The 27,693-nt window shown below is 42.6% G+C and overlaps 1 protein-coding gene across 1 annotated transcript in view; it reads right to left on the bottom strand.

Moving 5' to 3' along the window:
* Positions 1-27,693, bottom strand: part of BTBD16 (BTB domain containing 16) — a 50,439-nt gene that overhangs the window by 9,163 nt on the left and 13,583 nt on the right. Inside the window, exons 3-10 of the mRNA XM_029911368.1 lie at positions 26,659-26,777; positions 26,467-26,551; positions 26,170-26,313; positions 25,413-25,538; positions 23,448-23,562; positions 17,395-17,464; positions 16,637-16,767; positions 14,458-14,577 (exon numbers count right to left, since the gene is read on the bottom strand). Coding sequence (XP_029767228.1) covers positions 14,458-14,577; positions 16,637-16,767; positions 17,395-17,464; positions 23,448-23,562; positions 25,413-25,538; positions 26,170-26,313; positions 26,467-26,551; positions 26,659-26,777 — 910 coding nt within the window. The remainder of the gene's footprint in view (positions 1-14,457; positions 14,578-16,636; positions 16,768-17,394; positions 17,465-23,447; positions 23,563-25,412; positions 25,539-26,169; positions 26,314-26,466; positions 26,552-26,658; positions 26,778-27,693) is intronic.

Here is a 27,693-nt window from a genome sequence, read left to right as displayed (position 1 = left end):
TGTTGCCTGCCCAAATGCAGAGAGTTTAATCAAAGGAGGCCATACATGGGCTGTTGAGGGACCAAGCAGGAGAGGTAAAACAACAACACAGATAAGTCAGCATCATGTACACAACTTCAAAGGAGATAACAATGGCTGGGCCATCAGCTGTGGGGGAGAAGTTACCTAGCCGGCTCTGTCCAGGCTAGGATGTTTTACTCTTCCCAAGGCTTAGCCTGGAATCAAAGGAGACTCAAAAGATCCCAAAACCCTGACTGGCAGAAAAGGAGGGGGGAAATGGTCAGAGATGCTGACTAGGACGCGTCTGTGAAAAAGCTGACAGGCTGGGAGGACTCACTGAGGGTATGTCTACACTGCACATGAAGCCCAGGCTGTGCTCAGGTTTGAGCCCAAGCCCCGCTTCTGTCTAGGCACAAATCAGTCTGACAGGTCAGCAAGCACTCATGACCTGGGTTCTAGGACCCTGCTTGGGGGGCGTCGCAACCCAACTCCTGTTGTGACCTAAGTGCAAACCCTGTCATTTTGCAATGTGGACGCAGCTCAAGCCACAGCCCCAAGTTAAAAAGTCTGCACAGTGCAACATAGACTTATTAGCATGGCTGTGGGAAGCAATTGTAAACCTAAGTTTACAATGCAGTGTGGGCACTCACTTGCAAGCTTGGAAACATTGAGTCCACATGCCTGGGTCCCACAGACCTAGCTTTACAATGTAGACATACCCTGGAGAGACAGAAGGAGAAGCCTGCAAGCAGTGTAGGCTGTTTCTTGCAACTCAGAGATGGGGAAAAAGACAGACCGGCCTGAGCTACAAATGGAGGTTAAATTTAGATAAGGGAATACCATGGTAGGTTTTTGTTGTTTTAAATCTACTTCTCCAAGCTCTGTGTACCTTTTAGGCCATAAAAAATCACACTTTGTTCTGATGAAGCTGTTTCTGACTCACTGCAAACACATACTGTCACAAGCTCCCAGAGAGAAACCATCGTAGGGTCCAACCCCAGTTGGGCCTGCTGAATTAGTCACAGTTAGCACTGGGGGGCAAGAAGGGTTATAACCTGGAGACACAGACAGAGAGTGGTTGGATTGTAGGATCTTGCCCCAAAGAGAAGTGGCGTCATGGGCCTGCCACTTGAAAGGGGCACACTTGGGGGATGGGAAGAGGGTCTCAGTGGAGCAGCCTACCCAGAGACTGTGACACTATAATTTTTCTTGTTTATGAGCAGCAACATTTGGGAAAACAGCCCAATCCCCATGTAGGGTGACCAGATGTCCCGATTTTATAGGGACAATCCTGATTTTTGGGTCTTTTTCTTATATAGGCACCTATTACCCCCCACCCCCTGTCCCGATTTTTCACACTTGCTGTCTGGTCACCCTATCCCCATGATGGCTTTTTTTTTTTTTTTTTTTTTGATTGCCCGTAAGATTGCTCTAGGGCACATTCATTACAATATTGAAAGTCACAATTTTCTAAGTGACTTAAAAACTCTGTTTGCAAATGAAACTTCTTGGGGCCAATGCTGGCCCCTGCTGCAGCCCCTATTAACCACTCTGAGGGCACAGAAGGACCATTAATCAGTCTCAAGGGGCTGAGGGAGGATTCCCTCAGCACAGGAGCAGCACAGACCCAACGTAAATGGCCCTGCACTGTCCTCTTCACAACCCCCAGTGTTGTGCCGAGAGCCACAGGAGAGATAGATATATATAATGTCTAACAACTTGTGTTATGTAATGATTAATAGGAATTAGGCACTTCAAGATAAATTCCTTGCCAAGCTGGAAGAATACAATCCTATGCAGACTGTATCCTAAACAAAGCTGCCAAGTGTTCACTAATTTACTCACATCACTTAGATGGTATTTGATAAGACAAAATGCCTTTTCCCCTATGTTTCCTTTTATGAGTTGTTGCAGTTGCAAACAGTGTCCTTCAGACCTGCAGTTGCATTCTTTGCAATGCTGAAGGTTAGACTGCCGAAGCAAATCAACATCTGGCAAGGGGGAAAGGCTCTTTCTTATGTAATTCACATTTCCATAGATTGCTCTCCATTGACATATTTGACAGCAGTCTACCCTTCAGCATTGCAAAGAATGCAACTGCAGGGGAAGGATTCTCCTTTCTGCTATAACTCCTTAAACTGTGTGGCAGCATAAGGGGTCTAGAAAAGCCCTGGATTCCATTTGGGAAGAATAACTGTAGGTTTATTTACTAGGGGCTGGTCTACACCCAGCCGCTAATTCGGCGGCTGGGGATCGAAGTTCCGGGTTCGACTTATCGCGTCTGGTCTGGACGCGATAAGTCGAACCAGGAAGTGCTCGCCGTCGACTGCGGTACTCCAGCTCAGCGAGAGGAGTACCGCGGAGTCGACGGGGAGCCTGCCTGCCGCGTGTGGACCGCGTCTGAACCGCGGTAAGTTCGAACTAAGGTATGTCGAATTCAGCTACGTTATTAACGTAGCTGAATTTGCATACCTTAGTTCGAATTGGGGGGTTAGTGTAGACCAGGCCTAGGCCTCCTCCACACACCGCAGGGCCAAGAGGAGGTGTGGCCAGGGGTACTGGAACAATTTTTATAGTGGGGGTGCTGAGAGCCATTGAACCAAACTCTAAATCCAGTATATAATGGAAACCACTTCTAGCCAGGTGTCCTGCAGCCTTAGTTCCAGCACCTATGGGCACCCTATGCCTAACCTACTGTGGAGACAAAAGGGGTCAAGCTTAGGGAAAATGAGCAGAAGAATCTGCCAATTAAAGCAAACTCCCTTCCCGCGCCTGGAATGGAACCCAAGATTCCTGAGTCTCACCATTGCTTTGCTGTCAGCAAATATCTATGAAACTCACTGGCAAAGTGTCCTATTCTGCTCTAGTTGTAGTTCATATGCAGGATGACAACCTACTACTGGTATCAGTTACTCCATTAGCTCAAGTAGCAGAGGTCAGTGTGGTAGATCTAAAGATTCCAACCATGCTGATGAACCATGTGGGGGTCAATATGATGCCACATGATGGAATTTCTGGGGGGATTATCAGGTTGCTTAAAAAAATTATGAAATTACACACAAAAACCTATGTTAAAAGATTGTTAGCGTTGCAAAGTGAAGCACTCAAAAGTTAGGAAATGCCAGGATTAAGGTTGCCTGTGCAACCTTAATCTGGCCCCTTGTGAATATGCATTCAGATACAGTCATTAATCATATGATCATATACTTTTTTTTTCTACAGGACTCCTGACTCATTCAGTGCATAGGATGAACCTGCTTTGGAATGAATAATGGTTGTGTAATAAAGGAGACTGTAGGACCCCTTCATCATTGGTTGGAGAAGTTGGATATTGTGTTGTGAATCAGGCAGGGGACTGCAGGAAGAAAAGGGATAATCTCATGCTTAAAGAAGTTGAATGTTGTCCTGGAGAAATGGATGTATCCTACCTCTGTCTAGGCAAGTCGGTTACACCAAACTTTTCACTTTTTTGAGTACCTTACTTGATATTCTAGGATTTGATTTGCAGAAGTCCTGACCACTCACAATGGCAACTGAAGTAAATGGAAGCTATGTTTTGAACATATAAATGGTTATAAAATGCAGAGTAATCTGAAAAGCCCATGAGGAATAAAGCACATGACGAAGTTAATCATTCTGTTTTCAGCACACGATTTGGATAGTGTGCAGTAAATAAAGCCTGGGGCCACACACTAAACAATGCAGATAAAGCAAAAAAATTGTATACTTGATCACTAAGAGAGGACCATCCATTCTGTGCATTGAATGAGGCATGGGCCTTGTGGAAAATATAGTATGTGATCTTGTAATTAAAGGCTATCATATTGCATAAGGGGGTGAAATTGAGATGGAAGACAACTTTAATTCTTTCATTTTCTAACTCGAGGGCTTGACTTTAAAACAACATTAAGTACTCCTGGGCTAAGTTCCCTGTACGCTGCGCGGCCATGCAGCAGCCTATTTAGCACCGTGCGGGTGCTAAGGGAACCCTCCTGGGGACCTGCCACGCCTGGGGGAGGGACACCCCTCTCCCCAACCTAGCCCAGCCCCCAACCTGCTGCGGCCGGGTGGCATGGACCCAGCCATGGCCGGGGCGCCCGGACCCAGGGGCGGCCTGGCCCAGCCCTGGCCCAGGCACGGCCAGGGCAGCCCAGCCTGGCCCGGACCCAGGCATGGCTGGGGTGGGGTGGCCCGGCCTGGCCCCAGGCGTGTCAGGGGCCTCACACCCTGGCCTGGACCCCACTGCAACGGGGCACTCTTCCCCCTGCCCGAACTCAGCTCCCCTAACCCAGTAGTGCAGAATTCCCCCAGGAGTAATAAGGTTACAATAGGGTTTTTTTGTGTGTAATATAATATCTAAAGCCTCCAGTGCTGCATTTATAGCAAACCTGCTTATAATCAACAATTGGCTTTACGAAAGGAAACCAAATGTGAAAATTCTGTATTTTTCCCAGTTTTCACAGGGGACAGAAAGTCAGAGTAGAGCAGCAAATGTATATGTGTTTATATATATTACTAATGCTCTGAAAAGGAAGTGGAAGGTCGTAAGGCTTTGTTCAGGAGTGAGGCAGAGAAGTCAGATTTCATTTCCTGAAAAATCACTTGCACAAGCTATATATAGTTTTGCTCCTAAAGCATGGTTGAATAGTTTATAATTTTACAGTATATTCTAGAGCTGGGTGAAATATCTGATGCAAAATGTAAAAGATGTAAAATGGGCTTGCTTTTGATTTAATGAAGCTCCCTTACCCACGTAGAGCAGAACCTCAGAGTAGCTGAGCTGTGCTCAGCACAGCATCTGGGGGTGGGGAACAACAGTCATTTAAAGTTACCCCTGCAATCTCCCATTTGAGGGGATGCAGCCTCAGGACTGGTTCTCACTTATGCTGGCTGTTAGTAACACCTAAGCATCTTGTGCTGTGGGGATAACCCCTAACATGTCCTCCATATTGAGGGGGTGGTGGAGGACCAACTATGCTGCACCCTGGGGAATTCCTGGCTGTCATATTAGGGCACAAAAATTATTGAAATTGGGCACAAAATATTTTGCATTATCTGATTATCAGCAAAATATACACAGTGAATTTGAAATGTGAATTTTGAACTGGAATTATGCACGTGGCTGAAGTCACAAGGTATTCCTTCTATTTTCTGATTGGCTGAGTCATCCCATGTGCTGAGAAGCCCATTTCGATTTTTCTCAGCAGGAGGGGCTGCAATTTGTGTGTTTTTGACATACTAGTGAGAAAAAATGAGCATGTTTTCCATAGGCCTGAACAGTGAGGTCACAAAGTCTTGTGGGGCATGTCTGTATCCCAAAACTTGTTCAGTTGGCTTCAGTAGTAGGGAGAAGCTCTGTGCTGTTTCCTGCTGTAACCCTTGGTGGCAGACCACTTATTTCCTCTCCACCAAAGCCCATTGTGGAGTGAGGGGCAGGAGACCTAAGACACAGAAGAGACCCTGCTATCTGCTAAAATCACCAGAGATGGAAGAAGGTAAGAAGGTAACACAAAGTAAGAAAACAGGAGCTGAGTTGTGAAGGGATGGGGGAAGGGTGCTAAAATGCTGGCATAGAATCATAGAAGATTAGGGTTGGAAGAGACCTTAGGAGGTCATCTAGTCCAACCCCCTGCTCAAAGCAGGACTGACCCCAACTAAATCATCCCAGCCAGGGCTTTGTTAAGCCGGGCCTTAACAACCTCTAAGGATGGAGATTCCATGACCTCCCTAGGTAACCCATTCCAGTGCTTCACCACCCTCCTAGTGAAATAGTTTTTCCTAATATCCAACCTAGACCTCCCGCACTGAAACTTGAGACCATTGCTCCTTGTTCTGCTATCTGCCACCACTTTGAACAGCCTAGCTCCATCCTCTTTGGAACCCCCCTTCAGGTAGTTGAAGGCTGCTATCAAATCCCCCCTCACTCTTCTCTTCTGCAGACTAAATAAGCCCAGTTCCCTCAGCCTCTCCTCGTAAGTCATGTGCCCCAGCCCCCTAATCATTTTTGTTGCCCTCCGCTGGACTCTCTCCAATTTGTCCACATCCTTTTTGTAGTGGGGGGACCAAAACTGGATGCAGTACTCCAGATGTGGCCTCACTAGTGCTGAATAGAGGGGAATAATCACTTCCCTCGATCTGCCGGCAATGCTCCTACTAATGCAGCCCAATATGCCGTTAGCCTTCTTGGCAACAAGGGCACACTGTTGACTCATATCCAGCTTCTCGTCCACTGTAATCCCGAAGTCCTTTTCTGCAGAACTGCCGCTTAGCCAGTCAGTCCCCAGCCTATAGCAGTGCATGGGATTCTTCTATCCTAAGTGCAGGACTCTGCACTTGTCCTTGCTGAACTTCATCAGATTTCTTTTGGCCCAATCCTCCAATTTGTCTAGGTCACTCTGGACCCTATCCCTACCCTCCAGCGTATCTTCCTCTCCCCTCAGCTTAGAGTCATCCGCAGACTTGCTGAGGGTGCAATCCATCCAATCATCCAGATCATTAATGAAAATGTTGAACAAAACCGGCCCCAGGACCGACCCTTGGGGCACTCCGCTTGATATCGGCTGCCAACTAGACATTGAGCCGTTGATCACTACCCATTGAGCCTGACAATCTAGCCAGCTTTCTATCCACCTTATAGTCCATTCATCCAATCCATACTTTTTTAATTTGGTGGCAAGCATACTGTGGGAGACCATATCAAAAGCTTTGTTAAAGTCAAGATATATCACGTCCACCACTTTCCTCATATCCACAGAGCCAGTTATCTCATCATAGAAGGCAATCAGGTTGGTCAGGCATGACTTGCCCTTGGTGAATCCATGTTGACTGTTCCTGATCACCTTCCTCTCCTCCAACTGCTTCAAAATGGATTCCTTGAGGACCTGCTCCATGATTTTTCCGGGGACTGAGGTGAGGCTGACCGGTCTGTAGTTCCCCGGATTCTCCTTCTTCCCTTTTTTAAAGATGGGCACTATATTTGCCTTTTTCCAATTGTCCAAGACCTCCCCCAATCACTAGGTGTTTTCAAAGATAATGACCAATGGGTCTGCAATCACAGCCAACTCCCTCAGCACCCGCGGATGCATTAGATCCGGATCCATGGACTTGTGCATGTCCAGCTTTTCTAAATAGTCCTTAACCTGTTCTTTCACCACTGAGGGCTGTTCACCTCCTCCCCATACTGTGCTGCCCAGTGCAGCAGTCTGGGAGCTGACCTTGTCTGAGAAGACCAAGGCAAAAAAAGCATTGAGAACTTCAGCTTTTTCCACATCATCTGTCACTAGGTTGCCTCCCCCATTCAGTAAGGGTCCCACACTTTCCATGACCACCTTCTTGTTGCTAACATACCTGTAGAAACCCTTCTTGTTACCTTTCACATCTCTTGCTAGCTGCAACTCCAATTGTGCTTTGGCCACCCCTGCATGCTCAAGCAATATTTTTGATACTCCTCCCTAGTCATCTGTTCAAGTTTCTACTTCTTGTAAGCTTCCTTTTTGTGTTTAAGCTCACCAAAGATTTCTCTGTTAAGCCAAGCTGGTCGCCTGCCAGCTTTGCTATTCTTTCTGCACATCAGGATGGTTTGTTCCTACACCATCAATAAGGCTTCTTTAAAATACAGCCAGCTCTCCTGGACTCCTTTCCCCCTCATATTAGCCTCCCAAGGGATCCTGCCCATCAGTTCCCTGAGGGAGTCAAAGTCTGCTTTTCTGAAGTCCAAGGTCCATAGTCTGCTGCTCTCCTTTCCTCCTTTTGTCAGGATCCTGAACTCGACCATTTCATGGTCACTGCTGCCCAGGTTGCCACCCACTTCTACTTCTCCTACCAATTCTTCCCTGTTTGTGAGCAGCAGGTCAAGAGGAGCATGGCCCCTAGTTGGTTCCACCAGCACTTGCACCAGGAAGTTGTCCCCAACACTCTCCAAAAACGTCCTGTATTATCTGTGCACTGCTGTATTGCTCTCCCAGTAGATGTCAGGGTGATTGAAGTCCCCCATGAGAACCAGGGCCTGTGATCTGGAAACTTCGGTTAGTTGTCTGAAGAAAGCCTCGTCTAACTCATCCTCCTGGCCTGGTGTTCTATAGCAGATGCCCACCACAACATCACCCTTGTTGCTCTCGCCTCTAAACTTAACCCAAAGACACTCAACAGGCTTTTCTCCAGCTTCATACTGGAGCTCTGAGCAATCATACCGTTCCCTTACATACAGTGCAACTCCTCCACCTTTTCTCCCCCGCCTGTCCTTCCTGAACAGTTTATACCCTGCATGACAGTGCTCCAGTCATGTGAGTTACCCCACCAAGTCTCTGTTATTCCAATCACATCATAGTTCCTTGACTGTGCCAGGACGTCCAGTTCTTCCTGCTTGTTTCCCAGGCTTCTTGCATTCATGTACAGGCACCTACGATAACTAGCCGATTGCCCTATTTTCTCAGTATGAATCAGGAGGCCTGTGTGCTAACAATTGGTAAATGGTCAGTGGTGACCACTATGCATATGTGCAAGTGACCATTGAAACAGCTTTGGGGAGGAAACTTGGGGAGAAAAAAAGTAACTATACAGGTGTAAAATCTTTTTTCTTTCTTGCCAACAATGTATAAAAGATTTTTTCAAATATTTTACCAGCTCTGTTCTTGGTTTCAAAAGTATGAAGTGTTGGGTGTACTGGGCTTTTCACATCCTCATATTACAAAGGGAAAAATAAAAACTACCCCAAAGCCTCAAAAGAAAACTAAACCAAATAGTGAAAATTTTCACTAAAAAATGCATGACTTCAGCAGTCTTAATCAATCTTAACTTCCTCTCACGGAGATAAAGCTTGTTCTTCACAAGTGCTCTGATACTATGGTGATGGACATCCCAGAAATATTTTAGATAGATGGATGGGAGTTTTGTCATACCTTTCAATGGGATCAAGATTGTACCCTTAAGGTTTGATTCTCCACTACATCGTACCATAAATAGGCAGTTGTGCACATGCCTAGTTGCTGTAAAGTGAACATTAAAACTTTCCCCTACTGATGTGAACTAGTTCTACACCTCTAAGGAGAGTCTCCCATTGTTCAAAGTACTTGCAGTCCCACTTGCTGAGAGCCAAAGCACAAGTTCCAAAAAAGACATGGCCTACCTAAAACTGGGTGTTAGTAGACATAGTTCTTATACTAATTGCACATACCCTATAGCTGACCCCAAGCATTCAAAAATCCTGAGTCAGGCCCCCAAACTCATGAGATTGTCTTCAAAATCAGGAGAGTTAACAAAAATAATTTGGGAGTTCTTTGTATTTACCTTCGGTTTTCTGAGCCTTAGGGTACACTTGGTTCAGGTTTTCAGGCTCTTGTCTGTAATCATGAGGGCTAAAAAACTTAACTTTCTCTCTCTCTCTCTCTTTTTTTTTTTTTTAAGAATGAGATTCTCACATCACTTGCCTTTAGGAGCTAGGGCTTTAACCACATATCAAATATTGTGAGATGTACAATAAAGTTGTGAGACCTAGCAACAACAGATATATATTGCTAAATCCTGCCCTATGTTGTGTATCCTCTTCCTTCCTTGTCTATGTGCGCAATAGCATAGCAAAGATAAATCCTCTACCCTTCTCTTGAAAACAAAGCTTGCAATTACCAGCGTGGCCTCAGAGGACTGAATCAGAAATTCCAACTGTAATTTAAAAAATATATATATATCTTCAAACCCAGTTTATGATGGGAAGTATTTTTTAATCTTTTGAACTTATAGGATGACTGGGATAAAAACATTGTTCAAATTTTCCTTTCCTCAAGAGGAAGCATTTTTTAATGACAATTTTAGTTTTTCCTTTTTTGTATGTAAAAACACCCCAAACCACTGTTGCATGTCATTTAATTCTGGGAAATTGACTCCTCTCTTTCCCTCCTTACCCCCCGCCCCGAAGTGACTGCTGCCATGAGAGAGACTTTTTGGGCTCAGATGTGTCATGCATCCTGCAGTAATTAATAAAATCACTGGCTTTTTCCTAAACATCTGGCAAGGAGTCCTTGCACAGGTTAAGAGCTGTCTACACTTATTCTAGTTCAAAATTAATAAATCTGAAGGATTTAAAAAGCTATCCATCATTTTCTAATTTGTTTTTATTGGCTAAAGTGCTAGAGCGAGTTCTATCCAAACAAATTTGCCGGAAGCATCTGTTTCATAATAGAATAAAATGTCAACATCTCATTTTAGAAAATGACTTTCAAGTGGTGTAGACAACACATTCAGGATTGGATTCTGATCTCACTTTCACTGGCATAAATACAAAGTATGATCCATTGGTTCTATCTATGGAGTTACTCCTGATTTATACGACAGTAAATGAGATTGGCACAAGGCTCTTAGTTTTATCCACTGTGTTGTTTCCCCTACTGTACCTGTTGTGGTGCTCACTGTACCCATAGATTGAACACATGGGGATAGATCCTTAGCTGGTGTAGCAGCATATAAGTCAATGGAGGTACACTGATTTACTCTAGATTCAGTGCTAGCTCTTCAAGCCAAAGATGCTTTAATATATGGAGACAGGAATATTCAATATGATGTTTAAATTTTGTTTTGATCATTGTTAAGGCTCTTCTTCAACTGTCCAGTGAGCAGTGCTGCCTCGCCTGTTTTTGTGGTCTCAGTCACACGAACACACCTTCTGTTTCTTTTCTACTACATGCACCTTTAATCCTCTGTTTCCCAACTGGACAGGACGTAGCACAGGTATACAGCAGCAGGAGCCTTCCATACATCTTCTCTCCTCCACCCAAGCTAACCCTCTGAGCTTCTCCTTCCTTCCTATTCCTCCCAATTACATAGGGCTAATCTTCACTGTGGACTAAATCGGTGCCACTGCAGTGGCATCCATTTAGCAGGTCTGGTGAAGACGTGATAAGTCAATGGGAGAGCACTCTCCTGTCAACTTAATTAATCCACCTCAAGGAGAGGCAGAAGCTAAGTCAATGGGAGAGCGTCTCCCATCCACATAGCGCGGTGTAGACACCACTTTAAATCACTTTAAATTTACGTAACATAACAAGCGTAACTTACATCGTCGTACAGCATTAGTGTAGACAAGGCCATACGCTCCCCTTTACTGAGCTAATTGTCTCATTAGCCCAGCAGTTACCACCAAGTTACCACTAGAAACAATTGATTGGCTTCAATTAAGTCTGCAGCCTTCTCTGTGCTGCAGCAACTTGAGTGCCCGGGGTGCTACAGCTAGCATAGTACTGTCACAATAATACATGTCGAACATGGGCCTGATTTTAAAACCAGCATTCCATTTTGCACTTGTATCTAATTAAGGGTAGAAATTCATGGATGAAATTAATTGCGGGAGTAAATGATAGTAGTTGGATAAGTACCTCCTGATCTGAATACATATCAGGAGACATCTGAGAGACATCATTTTTTCTTGCAATCAACTCTGCTCGTGATTTTGCAGTTATTTGTGGGTGCAAAATGGGGGTGGGTGGGTCAGTTTTATATATCAGGTCCCAGCCTAACCCGGGCTGCCCTGAACATATGGGGAACAGTTGTGGAAACTATAATGCTGATCCTGTAAAGAGATGCACATCATAACTTCATAGAGTCCCACTGACTTCAGTGGAAGTTTATATTTACATAGGATGTGGTGAACTGGGACCTATATAAATATGTGCGTAACAATGTCTAGAATATCTGTACCTACCACTATCAATGGAAACTATAATAAAGCACCTTCCAATTACTACAGTAAATACCCCCTAAAAACCATGGCTAATGTGAAAGGTTTTACATATTGTTCTTCTCGTCTGCTATTCTTAGCCTTTTTTTTTTTTTTGGCCCGTGCATATTTTTCCACTGTCTTGTGATATAAGTCTCCTTGTTGCTTCTAGGTTTTTGACTCCTGTTGTTGCATCAGGGTTTGGTTGCAAAGTCTGCCCACATTTGATCTTCCTGCGATCTGGAACTTGTTTTTTTTATTAGAACCTGACTCTGACAGCCCTTAGTGCCAGTACTATTGTATGTGCATTATTTGATGTTAAAACTACAATAAATACATCATGTTCTCTCTCAAAATGTCAGATATCAATATGCTATGTCAGATCATAGCATAAAAATCCAAATGCATAAAGAATGCTATGATGAGACAGTGATTTAAATTCAAAATATACATTTAAATCCACTCAGAATACAGTTTGAGCATGAAATTAATCGAATAAATAGGCCTGATAAAATGTAAAATTATGCTCAAAGTAAAACATATGTATATATTAATGTATGTGACATAACACAGAAAACTCTCAGCTTATTAAAAACTTCAGATTTAGCACCTTGAGTCACTTTAATCATGCATTACCCACTAATTTCTACACAAACACATCTCAGGTCAAACTAGTAAATAATGAAATCATCCACAATTTCAGCTCATTTCCTATCTCTCACTGCAAAAATGTTGATTCCAGGCATGGGAATACAACTCTGAGCCAAAGAGTAATTACTTTATGGTGTTCATGACTCATAGGAAATAATGTCTCATGAGGTTCATCTTAAAAAAGAATCCTTAAGTACACTGGTTTTAAACAAGAACACAAGCAAACTAAGGAAAAATGGTCAGGTTCTGCCCTATGCTTGTGGCCCTCACAGAATCCTCCTGTCCTAGAGGGGTTCACCACCCAGCACTGAATTGACATAATGGCTCTATACCAGACCCCCATGGAGTTTTTGATGCAGGAGGCATATCAAAGGTGGCCCAGGAGATAGGAGAGGAAGGGACATGTAGCTAGAACACACTGTGCTCCAGCTAATGGCCTCTTGAGGGCCAACACAGGCCAGAGCAAGGAGCCCAGTTCAGAATTCAGGAGGCCTTCCCAGACCACTTCCTACCTTGCCCTGTCTTGGACCTTTGCCTCGGTCTCTTACCCGGCTCACAGTCTATCAACTCTGCTCTCTCTATTCCTTTTCCACCAGCTCACTTCAGGGCTTCTTAGCCGGTTCTGCTATCCAGCTGGTTCTGCTGGAGGAGAGTTTTCTCCAAATCCCTCTCATGCACTGCCTGACTCAGTAGGAATCTTCCTGCTCCCTGCAGTCCTCTCCACCAGCAGGCAAAGTCCTAGGCAGACTCACTTCTTCCCTGTTTTTTTCCCCAACTGCCTTAAGCTCTCCGTTTCAGACTTACCTTCCTTCAGGGATCCTCTATCTGCCCTTAGTTCAGCTCAGCTCCGTGACTCTGGCCAGCCTTCTCTCACTGAGTGAGAGCCAGGCACCTGCTCTCCTCCCTGGTAAGGGCCCAGTGGAGCCAGGCTCAGCCTTCTTAACTCCTCCCTCCAAACTTGACACCTACTGCAGGTGCAGCGGGGAGAAACTGATTGTGACCACAGGTTCCCCTTAACCTCTTCAGGCCCTGTGTGGGGTTGGTACACATCATCAAACCCTCCCAACAGAAGAAGTGTGTGGCGAAGAGATCTACTGGATAGGACACAGAATGGGGAATCAGGAGATAAGTATATCTCTGTTGCTATCCATGGCTTGTGTGACCACAGGGAAATCTCCCCCTGTATCAGTTTTCTCATTTATAAAATGGGAATAATGCTACTTACCCTTCTATAAAGTGCTTTGAGATCTCTACATGAAAAATGCTAATAATTATACTACATGCTGCCTGCCCTCCCTTGAAAGTCAGTCTTTCAAGGGAGGGCACAGCTACTCCTGCTAGCCCCTAACACCAGCAGGGGTGAATCTAGATCCATTAATGATATTCAGTCAAAACACCAATTCAGCAAACCACAATGGTGGAAATAAACAGAGTTCCAATTTAGCTTCTAGCAGCAGTGCCACTGACAGATTGATTTCAACCGGTTTAGTTATGTATGTTTACAGCCTGTAAGTAAGTGTAACATCAGGGTTTATTACAATTGAGTTCTGATGGCAAAGAACATAAAAGCCTGGGTACGAGGAACAAAATGTTAATGTGTGGCAGTTCATTCTTTAATACTAACTGCAGACTATTATACTTCATTATGAGTAGGATGTATTTAAAGAACATTTAGAGTGCCAATTACATTCCAATGCATGTTCATAATTACACTGCTTCTGTTTTCTAAATATTATTATTTAGAATTATTACTATTGTAGCATTTATTACTTTTATAGCACCCCAAATATGATTTAAGTTACATTGTAATTAATTTTGGATCTTGAGATAATTTGCCTGTACAAGACTAGTACAGTACCATGTTTGTGATACTATGCCAAGTAAACTGCATGTATGTACTATAATTACCATATGAGAAACAAAGTTCTATCATTTTTTGCCCCAACATTTAAAGATTAATTGAAAATATGCATTCTGCAATGGATTCTTATTTAAGGACTAATTCCAGGAGGCACAGGAAGTTATATTACAAAGTAATGTTTGTGTTCCACCATAATGTTGATTGAAAGGACTTCGTTTTACTCAGATATTCACTCTGTTACCTGCTAAAGTACATTAGGATTGTTTCATGAGATGGTATTATCTGAACCCTTGGGTTTAGCTGTAGGTAGGTCCAACAAAGAGTTGTTTTCAGGAGGTGGAATTCATTGAATGTAAACAACCTGCCAGGAAGAAATGATATATGAACAACAGGTTGGTATGGATTGCTTGTATTGTCATCTAAGGAAAAGAATAAATGCCAGAGATTACTTAAAATTACAATTGAAGAGCATCAGGAACGGATTTATAGATTAGGTTTCTAGAGATATTTGGAAAATAACAGTACTTCACATTTAAACTGAATTTTGCAGCATAAGAATTACTGTAGATCAGTCTAATGACCTATCTGCTCCCAGTATGAGATAGTAGTCAGTGCCCGAAGCATCAAGGTAAGGCATCAGACTTAAATACTTCACTTACTGTTGGATGACATTCAGCCTGGTGCAATGGGTCCATTACAGTTAAGCCTAAAGTCATCTTTCACATCTTGTCCACCAGTGGGAGGGGGTCTCCCCTCTAGTTCCATATTGTTAGTGTGAAAGATGGTGATGGGGCCAGGCTGACTGACTGGCCATAATGCCATCACGCAGAAGGGTTGCACTATTCCAGCCTATCAAACTCACACATTTCTCGCAGGCTAAGAAAACAGAATTTGCCCTTAGCATGCTTCCCCTCTGTAAAGCTGACTTCCTCAGGCCATATGAAAGAAAAGTGAATTTCATTCTTTGTGTGACAGTATTATATCATGGAGTAAGGTGATTGTTGGGCAGCGGGGGGGAGGGACAGAGAAAAATTCCTTCCTTATCCCAGTATTCTGAGTTGTCCTTTTTATTCTAGAATTAAATCGCCCTAGAGCACAAGTGGGCACAAAATACCTGAGTTCCAGTTCAATGCACAGCTCAGTCAGACCTGCCTATTAAAATCAAATACCTATCACATTATACTATTCACAACTGTATCCTTCCAGTTATTGGGAAATTGTTACTTTCCTGAATTATTAAGACATGTTTTCCTCCATGAAAGCAATTAGTTTCTATTTTATGCATAAAGTGCCTGTGCATTAGGGAGGGGCAGGGTGTGGTGGCAGATGATTTGAGCATTAGAAGGAAAAAAGAAATAGCTGGCTTTGTGAGGAGTCATAGCGTGAGAACTACAAAGTAACTTGCCTACTGGGCATAAGAGTATGAGATCTGATAAGGAGGACTGACAACTTGGAAGAGAGTGTAGAAAATGAGCTGCAGTTGTGGTGTGTGTTAGCACCAGAGATGTAGGGAAATACAGGAGAGAGGTCTTGGAAGCTAAAGCGAGACAGATAAGTATTGTAGGAGGAGTAAGGCTACGTATTCTGTATTTCATACACAGCACTAACTATGCATCTGGAATCCAGCTATTACAGAAAGGAGAGTTCCAAGTTACAGGGAAAGGAGAATCTTTGATTCATTATGCCACTTTCATTATAACATGAACCTAGGGACACCAAGCAGTGGAGTGATATCTTCTCATTTCACATACATACAGCACCAAACCATCATTAGATATCCTGCGGACAGATACATGCCAGGAGATGGAAAGCTCTTTATCACATAAACCAATACTAATTTGTCCCCTATGATGAGTAGACTATGGCATTATTTGCTTATTTTTAATTGTAAAATCATTAGATGTTATTCCTCACTTCTCTTCATAATAGCAATTACCAGGTGGGATTTTGGTCCAGAGAAACATCACACAAGGGAAATATGCCCATCTACATAAGACAGAGGAGTTCTTAGGAGCAAAGAGTTTAGCACACCAGACTGTTCATATTCTGAACCTTTTTGCCAATCCACATGTTGTTTTGAAACGAAACTAATATTAACCTCACCAGAAGTTTTCTGTTTTACGGCCATCATAGTTTTTTCTCTGACAAACACCACTACATAGCAGATATTATGTGTAACAACACAGTATTTGCAAGCCTGTAAGAATGCTTTTAAATCTGAAGGGAAGTCTTAGTTATCAACTTGAACTGCATGCTCAATAGGTATTTTCCTTTACAGGTTAGGGCAACAAAGTAAATATTTATTAGAAAGGTTCACTGAGTACTTGATTCATTGTGGACAGGTATTCATTGTGGGGTGTGCATAGGGAGTAAAAAATATTTGCATGGCCAGAAAGCAATGAACGGCACATCAGTCTGACCTGGGAGATCTGAGCACTTTCTGTAGCAGTTCTTGTGGCAGTTTCCGTAGATGGATCTGAGAACTAAGCTGAGGAACAAGGTTCACCTCTAACCACCTTTCGCAGTCTGTTACCAGTGTTTCCTGTTTGTACTGATTAAGAAACACCAAAAGAGAGAATAGAAAGAAATGTATAAACCCTGGGTACCACCTGGTGGTCAAAACTGGTAGTATTCAAGCTCATACACAGAGCTAACCAAAGGATTGGGATAAAATACAGTTTTTCACTGACATGTTAAATCTTCAACTATACGTCTGTATATCACCATGCATTCAATTAATGTTATCTTACACTTTTTTTTTACCATATTGCTCATAATTATTAGGATCTGTCCTGTTTCAAATTGTTTTAAAAGTTCAAAAGCCAAAGAAAAATCATCCTTTTGGGAAAAACTTCCATAGCCCAGATCATGTTGTTCATTGGACTATTAAAATATTAATTAGTTGGTGAACTATTCAACATTAACATTTAGATCCAACAACCTAAACTAGGTGTTCTGTTTCATATCATAATTCCCACAGACTGTTGATAGCGATGTAATGTATTATACATGTAAATAAATACCCAATATGGTGTTACAAACAAGTCAGCATACCTGAAAGAATTTACTACTAGGAATCTAGAACCTTTAAGACCGTTTGAACTTTCTGTGGAGGTCTGAGGTATAACTTGAAGCAACCTTGCTACTCAAGTGAACTTCAATAGCATTTCTAGCTCACCTTGCAAGCAGCACAGTAATAACTACAGACATTGGCTGAGCAAATTCCACTCTTCATAATAGACACACACCTAGCACAAAGAAATAACTAGTTTTAAAAGCAAAATATAAAATATTACAGCGTTAAAAAAACAGGAGAGTATGGTTTACTGGTTAAAGCACTGACCAGGAAAAATACACTCCAGTTACTCCTGATTGGGCCACTAAGTTGGACTGTAACATTAGAGGACTTACTTAACCTTTCTGTGCCTTGGTTTAATCATCTTACCCATCAGTTTATCATACTTTCCTATCATCCTTAACAGAAATAATGTATATGGTAAATTTAAACAGCTCTTTGCAAAACAAGTCCGAACTCGTAATGTAAGACAGACAGGAAGTTGCACACAAGACATGGTATGGACAACTGTTCAGGGAAAGGCGAGCTAGGAGAGACCGTTTGTAAAATGAAGGAAGAAAGGATTCTTGGGAAAATTGGCTTAGTGAACTGAAGCGAGAAACTGTTCCAAGCACAGGAAGGGCTGCATGATAGAAGGCACAAGGCCAAGAATGCATTGTCATTTTGGATAGACTGGAATGAGGAGAGGGAAGAGAAGAAAGGAGAAGGTTACAATAGTGAAGGCTAGAGGTGAGCAAAGCATTAATAAAGGTTTTTAAGATCGGGGACAGAGAGAAGAGGAGATTTTGGTGAAACTGAGGGGGAAGGAGTGACACAACTTAGCAAGGAAGGGGAGGGATAGCTCAGTGGTTTAAGCATTGGCCTACTAAACCCAGGGTTGTGAGTTCAATCCTTGAGGGGGCCATTTAGGGATCTGGGGCAAAATCAGTACTTGGTCCTGCTAATGAAGGCAGGGGGCTGGACTCGATGATCTTTCAGGGTCCCTTCTAGTTCTATGAGATAGGTATATCTCCATATATTTTTTATTTTAAGGAACTGCACATGGGGAAAGGAAGAGTCAAAGGATGTACTAGAGTTGTGATCTGAGCTACAATGATGATAGTGGAGTCATCAGTTATTACACAGAAGGATGCAGAGCAGTGGGTTAAGGAGGAAAAGGGAGAAGTTATTTTGGAAAGACTGAGTTGGAGACATAGTATATAGAATATATGTAAAGTGCTTTAATAAGTACCCATTTTACAAAGTAGTTTTACATGCATAAGACTAAGTCCGGATCCCAATGAAATCACTCTAAAAATTCCAGTTGATTTCTGTGTCACCGGGATTTATATCAGGTAGAAAAATGCATTTGCAGTATATTAATAACCTAAATTGTTCTGTTTGGTTGGGCAATCAGAGTTCATCACTGGTAGTGTGTGTATGTCTCTAAGTATGTCTTCACGGCAAGTGAAGGTTTAGTTTTAATCTAGCTAGCACAGGTAATAATAGTGGACACATGGTGGCATGGGCTTCAGCACTGGCTAGCAATCAGAGTAAAAGCCCCCTGGATATGTATTAATGCAGTTAGTACATGCTGAAGCCCATGCCACATGAGACTGAAGCGAGCACATTTATGCCTATCTATTAAATTGCAGTGACATACACACACACACTCTACCAGTGATGGACTGTAATTGACCCAACCAAACAGAACAATCAGAATCCAACACTGGTAGTGTGTGAATGTCTCTGCGGATATTATACTAGTGTAAATGGCAGATTCTCTGTAACCTGAAGTCTTTAAATCATGATTTGAGGACTTCAGTAACTGAGTCAGAGGTTATGGGTCTATTACAGGAGTGAGTGGATGAGGATCTGTGGCCTGCAATGTGCAAGAGGTCAGACCAGATGATCATGATGGTCCCTTGTGACCTTAGAGTCTATAAGTCTATGAGGCATATCCGTGCTAGCTTTGATCTAAAATGACTTTTACTCTAGTTGCTAGCCTGTGCTAAAGCCCATGCCACCATGTGTACATTACTGTTATTACCTGTGCTAGCTACATTAAAGCTAACATGTGTATGCCTATCCATGCTACAATCACACCTTCACTTGCAGTGAAGACATACCCACAGAGAGGGGCTGTGATTGGTCCAACCAAACACAACAATGAGAGTCCATCACTGGTAGTGTGCGTACATCTCTGAGGATACATCTTCACTGCAAGTGAAGGTGTGATTATAGCACAGGTAGGCATACCCCGCTAGCTCTAATCTAGCTATCCTGGGAAACAATAGTAATGTACATGTGGTTGGGTCTCAGCATGTACTAGCCACTTAAGTACATACCAAGGCTAACATGTAGTATGCCTATCCATGTTACAATCACACCTTCACTTGCAGTATAGACATACCCTGTGTGCTTGTAAGCATATTTTTCTCTCAGAGGAATAACTGATTCTTGTTTTTCACTTGTAAATATTCATCTCAACATAAAAGTGCCTCCAGTATTTCTCCCAATAAGCTTCCCCTTTCTATTTCTTTAGAGAACTTATGGCAGTTATGGTCTACATTAATAATCCTAAAAGAAAGGCTTTCAGAAAGTAGTCACCCCCTCAGCATCTATTTCCGGACTGCCATTTGTGGGTCTGCCTTGTCCCCTCAAGGGATCAAAGCTAAATGCTGCTGAACGCTGAAATCAGTGGGACTTTAGGATGCTCAGCAATTCATAAAATTGGGCATCAGTTGAGTGACTTTGATATATTATTTTAAATATTAGTGTCCATCATCTCCTTTTTGTTGTACTTCTAGAATTCTGCCTCTAGCTCAGACATCTCAGGGCAAATGTTAGGGTGAATAGAGGTAGAAGAGAGGTATTAATTATCTCCTTTTTGTCTGTGAGAAATAAGTTTATCTATTCATAGCTCCTGAGGTCAAGTGCCCTTTGCCAAGAACGTCTCACTTGGCCAACTCAAGAAAAAATATTCAATTGTAAAAACATTTTCCAGTGAAATAACAAACCAATGGATGATTCACTTCATGTCTGTTGGCAGATCAAGGGTGTTGTTTTGTGCTTCCCGTGGGTGACAACCACATATTTTTCCATCCTCTCCCCCTAAGGATGCTCATGCAAGGCCCATGTGCCAAGAGACTAAAAATATAGCCACTGAGAAGTAAAATAAACAGTTTGTAGAAAGTGGGCTACAAGCAGCGCAAAACACCCTTATGCCAGCAGGCTCATTGGCAACAGTAAACAGCAGTTTTATAGTCTGCTATTCAGAAGTGCTAGTGTAATTCAACTAGCATTATAAGTTGAATCTTAAGTAAAACCCATAGGGAAACTAATAGCAAACATACATGCATGATAGCAATGAACTGTGGCCCTGTCTATTCTATGCTAGCTACAACCATGTGTAAATGCTAACATGGACTAGCATGTTTAACCTGAATAGTGTGGACAAGTATAAGAACAGTGTAGCCCAACTGTGCTACAGATATATCATTCTTGGTAGCCTAGACTACAGTTTTACAAAATGGCTAACACCATTTCAGCTACACACACAAAAAGAAAGACAAGCAAACATGGTTAAATTCTTAATCTAACTATTGGTTGCAAAGAATAAGAATTACAATAAACTGAAGATTTATCTAAGTAATTGGTTACATGATTTAGGGCCTGATGCAGAGTCTATTGAAATCAATAAATCTTTCCACTGATGTCACTGGGCTTTGGATCAGGTCCTTAAAGAACATCTTCCTTTTGGGGGGTAGATACAACTAATAGAAAAGACTGAGGAGAGGCAGGGGATTTTCATTTGTTATTTAAGAAACTTTCACACTGGTCAAGAAGTCTCCAATGTTTGGACACAAGAATACTGGGTTCATGTTAGTCATGGATATGAAGTGCCAAGAGGGAAAAACACTGTTACGGTATTTTTCATGTTTTCTATTAATTTTTTATTCTACTCATTCCTGTGGCAAGGTTTTGATGCTTTACTGATGCAATAGAACCTACTCAGTTGTCACCCTGATATCATCCGTGTAGCTCTTTATTGGGGACTATTGCTAGGGAACAGTTCCAGCACGAAGTATTTCAAGGGTTCTGAACAATGAGCATATGAATGACTGACGCAGCTGTTGCTGCCTGCAAGCCTAGTCTCTCTGGTTGAGAGGTATAAATTGGTTTTTGCTGGCATAAATGCCCTGCTGTGTTATTCTTTGTATGCTGCTTCCCCTGCTATAAACAAGATGATTTTACCTTTCTGGGAGTTTTAATTTGTTGTTTTGCATACTGCTATTTTAAAAGCAATTCATAAACTCATAAGAGTGCATGCCCATCAGTCTCTGCTAATCAGAATGGTTACCCTAACCCAGCATTTCTCAAAGGCGGCCACCATGGCTGTATGCAGTCACCAGGGGCTTTTCTTGTGGCCATAGCCTCCTGAGTGGTGATTGGGGTGAGGGGTGGCAGGAAGCAGTAGCCCCTCCCCTGGGGCCACCAGCGGGGGTTGGTCCCTGCCTCTTCTGGAGCCACAAACACTGTAAGAGCAGGTGGCCAGTGTGAGTTCCCCACCTTCCTGGGGGTGGTGAGGCTTGAGCTTTGGGCTTGAGCCCTGGGGTGGTGGGTGGCAGGCTCTGGCCATGCGGCGGCGGGCTTCATCCCCCAGCCACGGGGCTTTGGGCTCTGGCCCCGGGCTCATTCCCCCCACCTCACCTCCAGGCTCCGCTGCCTCCTCCAGCCCCCAGCCGTGCAGCAGGACCCCAGGATCCAGCCCCAGACTCACCTTCCACATCGTCCCGAGCCCTGCTACCTCTTCCAGCCCCCAATCCAGTCCCACATTGCCCCTGGCCCTCCTTATCCACCGCTCCATCCAGGGGTTTAATTTGTCCCCCAGCTTGCTGGGGATGAGTAAGTCTGCTGTGAAAAGTGACATTAACACATATACAAATATCACTTTTCACAGTAGCAGACTTACTAGCTAGCAAATTTTTTAAAAAAAATCAACCAAAAAACCCAAAACATGCAAAGCACATTATTTGTGTTTTTATTCTGTTTAGGTCCAGTAAAGATTAGAGACAACTGTACATTATTTTTATAATTGAGTCTGCAAAAAACCCCTACATAATTAAATGACAATGATTTGGACATGGATACATGCATATGTATTTGTTTTTCCTGAAATTAATTAATTATTTTAGGAAAAACTGCCAGAGCGGCCACCAGCAAGAGTTGGTGGCTGCACTCTGAGGCCGCCAAAAAATGTGTTGTGAGAACCCCTGCTAGCACATTTCTGATTCTACTGACATGTGCCAATTCCAGTTACAGCAAGAGGATTAATTTGCTGTATTTTATTGTTAAGCCACTACAAATTCTTCCCTACACATTGAGAAGAGTCTAGGACTTGACCCCCTTAGTGGAGCAAAGAGTTATATTAGAAATAAAGCTCACAGGTTTTTAAATGCAAGGTACATAGGTACAGGTGAATAAATGGATTATGAGAGAACTAAAGCAATATGGTAGAAGAGGAGCACTAAATATATTTGGGGGAGTTTTCTCTCTTTATCAAAGTGCAAAAGGGAAGATAGCTGAGCTGAGTGTCATGAACTCCCTCAGAGACTCTGGTGCTTCTTGGGGTTTTCAGGAGGAAGAGGACACAGAACACAATGTGACAGCTAATGAGATGCTGTGAACTACCTGCCCTGACAAAGAGCTGCCAGCCACTGTATACAGAAGAGTTCTCAATAGCTATAGGATCAGCTGTTCTACACTTAATCTATCACAGCTATCCATGTACTAATCCAGCCATGTCAGAAAGAAGTGGCCATTTATTTTCTCTTTATAAAATTACCAAATATTTAGGGTTAGCCAAGCATTCCTCTTCTGCTCCCAAGATTCAGCCGCTTTCTGATGCAGATTTGTGTACATTTGTGTATGTTAACAGTCTGGTAGCAAGGCTGCTGGGAGAGTGTATATTATAGGTGTTGTGTTGCAAATAACCCATGTGCTACAGGCAGCAGATGCAATGATCCTATAAATCACAATCATCTAGGGCAACTATGCCTAGAACCCTAATCCTTCAGTTCCAAAAGCACAGGCCTCTTCCACTTGACGTAAAGAAAAAAAAATCACACAGCATCACACAACCAGCATCTTACAGTGGCACAAAGTTTACTTACTTCTGGAAGAGACTAGGGAACTGCAGCACTGATGCAGCTGCCAGGACTCCCAAAACATCACCCTCTTCCACCTCTGGTTCAGTACTGTATAAATTCTTGAGTGCTATAGCAAAGGCTTCACAATGCAATATACAAAGAAACAAACAAAAAAACCTTCAGCATTAGGTTGTGCTTTCCCTTAAAATGGGTTGGCTGCAGCACAAAGTATACGGAGCATCTCCTGTTCAGCGTTGATAGTAAATTATTAGCTGAGACCACATGGTGGGGGAAAGTCCTAGTGTAGACAAAGCCTTACTGTTAGCTTCATGCTCTGTTCAGTTAATGCTCAGAGACTAACCCTGGGCTTGCAACCACAACCTAAGAATCTGGCAGTGCCCAGAAGACACCCCCTGAATGGTGAAAAGTCCCAGAAACACCAGTGTCAAGACCATTAGAGGAAGATACTGAAAAAAAGTCCTTTGAATTTTTCAGCAAATAAATGTCATAATCCGGCTGCCCTTCCTGAGGGGGGTGTTTTGCATGGTTTCCTCACATGACTGCAAATAAGTGAGATCTAGGCTATAAGATAAGAATAGGCTGCCCTATGATAAAATTAACTCCTGTGCATTGGGCTAGTACAAACCTATGTCCTGCTCCTGCTTAAATGGGATTTAAGTGGTGGATTGTCCTTATGCTGGCCCTCTGCACAGGGGTGAGTTTGACTGCTAGCATATAAAATACCACTCCCACTCCATGGCTCAACAGGGAGGATGTCTGATCTGATTGGCAGGGGATAGACAAGCCCTGGGGTCCTGAAAGGAGGAGGAGAAGGGGCTGCTCCAGAGTCTCCCTTCCCCCCCGCAACCAGAATGCACATGGAGATTGTGCCTGGGCAGGGAGTGGAGCAAGGGAGGCACAGAGATTTCTCCACCTCTCCCAGTCACATATTGGCTAGATGGAGGGTGGGAAGTGAAGAGTTGGTTGTCTCTCCTAGCCTACACTTCATTTGCTCTATATGAAGTCCACAGGACATATAGCAGCAATTCTGCTATGGTTGCTGCCCTGTCCTCTCTGCCCTATAATGGAGGTGTAGTTTGAACTGCATTTCCAAGATGTAGGCTGACTGATCACCAGGTTTAGGATTGGGCAGGAGTTTTCCCCTCAGGGTATGATGGGCAAAGGTGCAGATGAGGTTTTTTTTGCCTTCCTTGCAGCTTCCCAGAGGCCTGGTTTTAGGTTAATAAGGGGTAAGGACTGGAATTTAGAAGTTGTGTATGTATAAATGGAGTTTGTAGTTGTGTTGCAACTTGTGGCCAGTATACAGTGTAAGTAAGAGGCTCAAAGGGGCCAGTTCCCAGAGGTAAACAGGAGTGAGAGAGCCAGGATATGGTTGATGAACACTGTTCGCCTCAAGGCAGAATGGGTGACTGTACGTCTTCTTATACTGAGGTCCCTTCATGTGCATCCTCATTCCCACTCATGGGAGGAGGGGTGAGAGGATTTTGAGGTGGGCAGAATCCCAGCAGTTAGTCTGAAGGGGACCAACCTTGAATTTTGGTTAATTGAAATTAGGCCATTTAACACTCTACTGGACCCAAGTAACTGCCTGGCATGTGCGGGAGGGAGGTTAGCCCATCCCTGTTCCCTGTTACCCCATTAAAGTTAAAATTGATAAAGGTCTTTTCTGCCACTTTAAATTCTATCCCTGTGTCTGCGTTCCATTCTCATATGTGTCCTGATCAATGGGCCAAATGTCAGCATCAGAAATCTCCCTAAAAACAAACATTATAACAAAATAACAAATGCTTCTTTATATTCACATTTCAGAAGTGTCCAAATAATAAATCTGTCTAGGTTTTATTTTTGTCCCCCATAGAGCACAAAGACTTAATTTGATGTAGGAAAGTCGTGGATGCAGTGAAATATACAGTTTGCATTTGTGGTGATAGTCACTATCTAAAAGGCAATTTGCCATCTCTACATTACCAATTCTAGTGACTTCTGGGTCCTGAACATCCAATGAAATGGTGATCTTTTTCATTTTTGACTTCTCTTTGCCAAGTGCCTTAGTTTTCTGAGCAGCCGGGTTGGACTGTTTATTGTGTTTGCCCTCTGCCAAGAAACAAGTTTGGATATACATGAAGATTTCATACGAGACTTGTGGTATTGTATTCACAGTACACATTCCAGAATACTTTGCTACACAACTCACTTTGGCAGCCAATAAATAATTCATGCTTAGGTGTAATACACAAAGAATGAGACATTTCCTCCCCAGCAGAACTGGCACCCTTCTTTGGCAATCTCAACAGAGAAGCCAACAGAACATGGAAACTGAGCTGTCTTCCTGGCAGTTTGGCAGTAGTCCTTCCAAAATCAGGTTAAGGAGATATTGGCCATAAGCTGTACAATGTTTCCATTGACTTCAGTGGACTATGGGTTAGGTCCCATGTTCTTATTGCCATGCAGAACAGACTAGGAAAAGCTATCATGAGTCTGTGTCCATTCATTTCTCTCCTGTAGAGAAATTAACCCAGAAGTCCAACCCCTAAGGAGCACTCAGAAGTCAGGACAGATCCATGTAACAAACTGTATTGACTGATAACTGGACATTCTCCTTGAAAGAACCAAACCTTAATTATAGGAGATTAAAACCAACTTGATTTCCTATTAATCTTCTCCTCTCCGAGACGACAACACCACAAGACTTCTCAATTTTTAAATTCGGCACTACTAAGAATACCTTTTTTGCTTTTGTGCTGGCTTTCCAAATCATTTATGTTCATTGGCTCTACTGCAGAAATTAAAAGCTGTGACAGCGTCTTGGATTTAAATAAATAGATACGATGAAGCTCCCATAAGAAGCCCAGGCACTCCAAGGCCACATCTAAAGAGACAGAATAGTTGGGTAATTAGAACACTTGGGTTAAAATTCAGATTCTGATCCCAGTTACACCAGTGAGAATGTGGAGTAACTCCATGGAGCATTTTGTATTCAGATCATTATTTCTGTGACAGTATTCATCTGAGATGACCTCACCTGGTTCCATATCTTCTGTCATCTTCTGCGTGTGGGAAAAGATGACTTCATTTGTGTAGGCTTGATTGGAGTGTACCCTCAAAGAAGAGAAGTTGAGGCAAAACCAACATTAAATACATTTATACTTATTCATCCTCTTAATTGTTTTTGTGTGTGGATAGAATAAAAAGATGTAAGAAACATTTGTTACCTCTCCAGCTCATTGCCCTTCTGAGATTGTGGCGATAAAGATGACGAATGGCCTTGTGTTTCAAATTCTAGATTTGATGTCTGACTCTTTGGTTCATCAGACAGGGAGACAGGTGTGTCAGCTGAAGAATTAAGGAAAGCACATTTCCTTATTATTGACTCAATGTATGTTGGTTAGGAAAATCCCAGGCAATGTCAGTTTAGCAAAACAATACTTTTTTTCCACTCAGGAAAAATAGTTGGATTGATCACGTTGTCACTTAAGAACTCAAAGGGTTGAGTTCTTGATTCACAATTACAGGCTCTTTACAATTTTCACATCATTCACAGAGGAAAATAATACTTTACTATATTGTCAGAATTCAAATACAACGTGATTAGGGCTCCTACGTGCTATGGCAATACAAATAATAAATAATAAAATACAGAAAAATAAAGAGCACCTATCTGCAGTAAAGCAAGAAAAGACAGAGGGAATTCTTGGGGTGAGGATGGCTAAGGCACGAGTATGGGTAGTTGAGTTCAATTCCCAGCTCTGCTATACATGTCCTTGGCTGATCTTAGGCAAATCACTTAGGCCTTGATTCAGCAAAGCATTTAAAACCCATCTTAATTTTAAGCCCAGGATTAAAGCCCATTGACTTCAATGGGATTTAAAAATGTATCTAAAGTGAAGGACATGCATAAGTGCATTGTTAAATAGGACTTTGCATTGCCTAAGAGCTTTGCCAAACTGGAGTGTAAATCTATTCTTGCCTCAGTTTCCCCATAATGAAATGGGAATAATGATCTAATTAACTGGTCATAGGGCACAGTTGTAAAACTGAAAAAAAAATCTGTGGAAAAAAAAACCCCATCAAAAATCTTGTGTTTTTCATTAGAAATTCAAACTTTTTGAAATTTCCCAACCAGCTCTAGTAGGTATACAGGTTTCAGAGTAGCAGCTGTGTTAGTCTGTATCCGCAAAAAGAACAGGAGTACTTGTGGCACCTTAGAGACTAACAAATTTATTTGAGCATAAGCTTTCGTGGGCTACAG

The sequence above is a fragment of the Terrapene carolina genome, unplaced genomic scaffold (assembly GCF_002925995.2).
Source record: "Terrapene carolina triunguis isolate 2854851 unplaced genomic scaffold, T_m_triunguis-2.0 Scaffold95, whole genome shotgun sequence".
Classification (NCBI taxonomy): domain Eukaryota; kingdom Metazoa; phylum Chordata; order Testudines; family Emydidae; genus Terrapene; species Terrapene triunguis.
The sequence above is the reverse complement of the archived record's forward strand: the minus strand, read 5'-3'. Positions and strand labels throughout refer to the sequence as shown.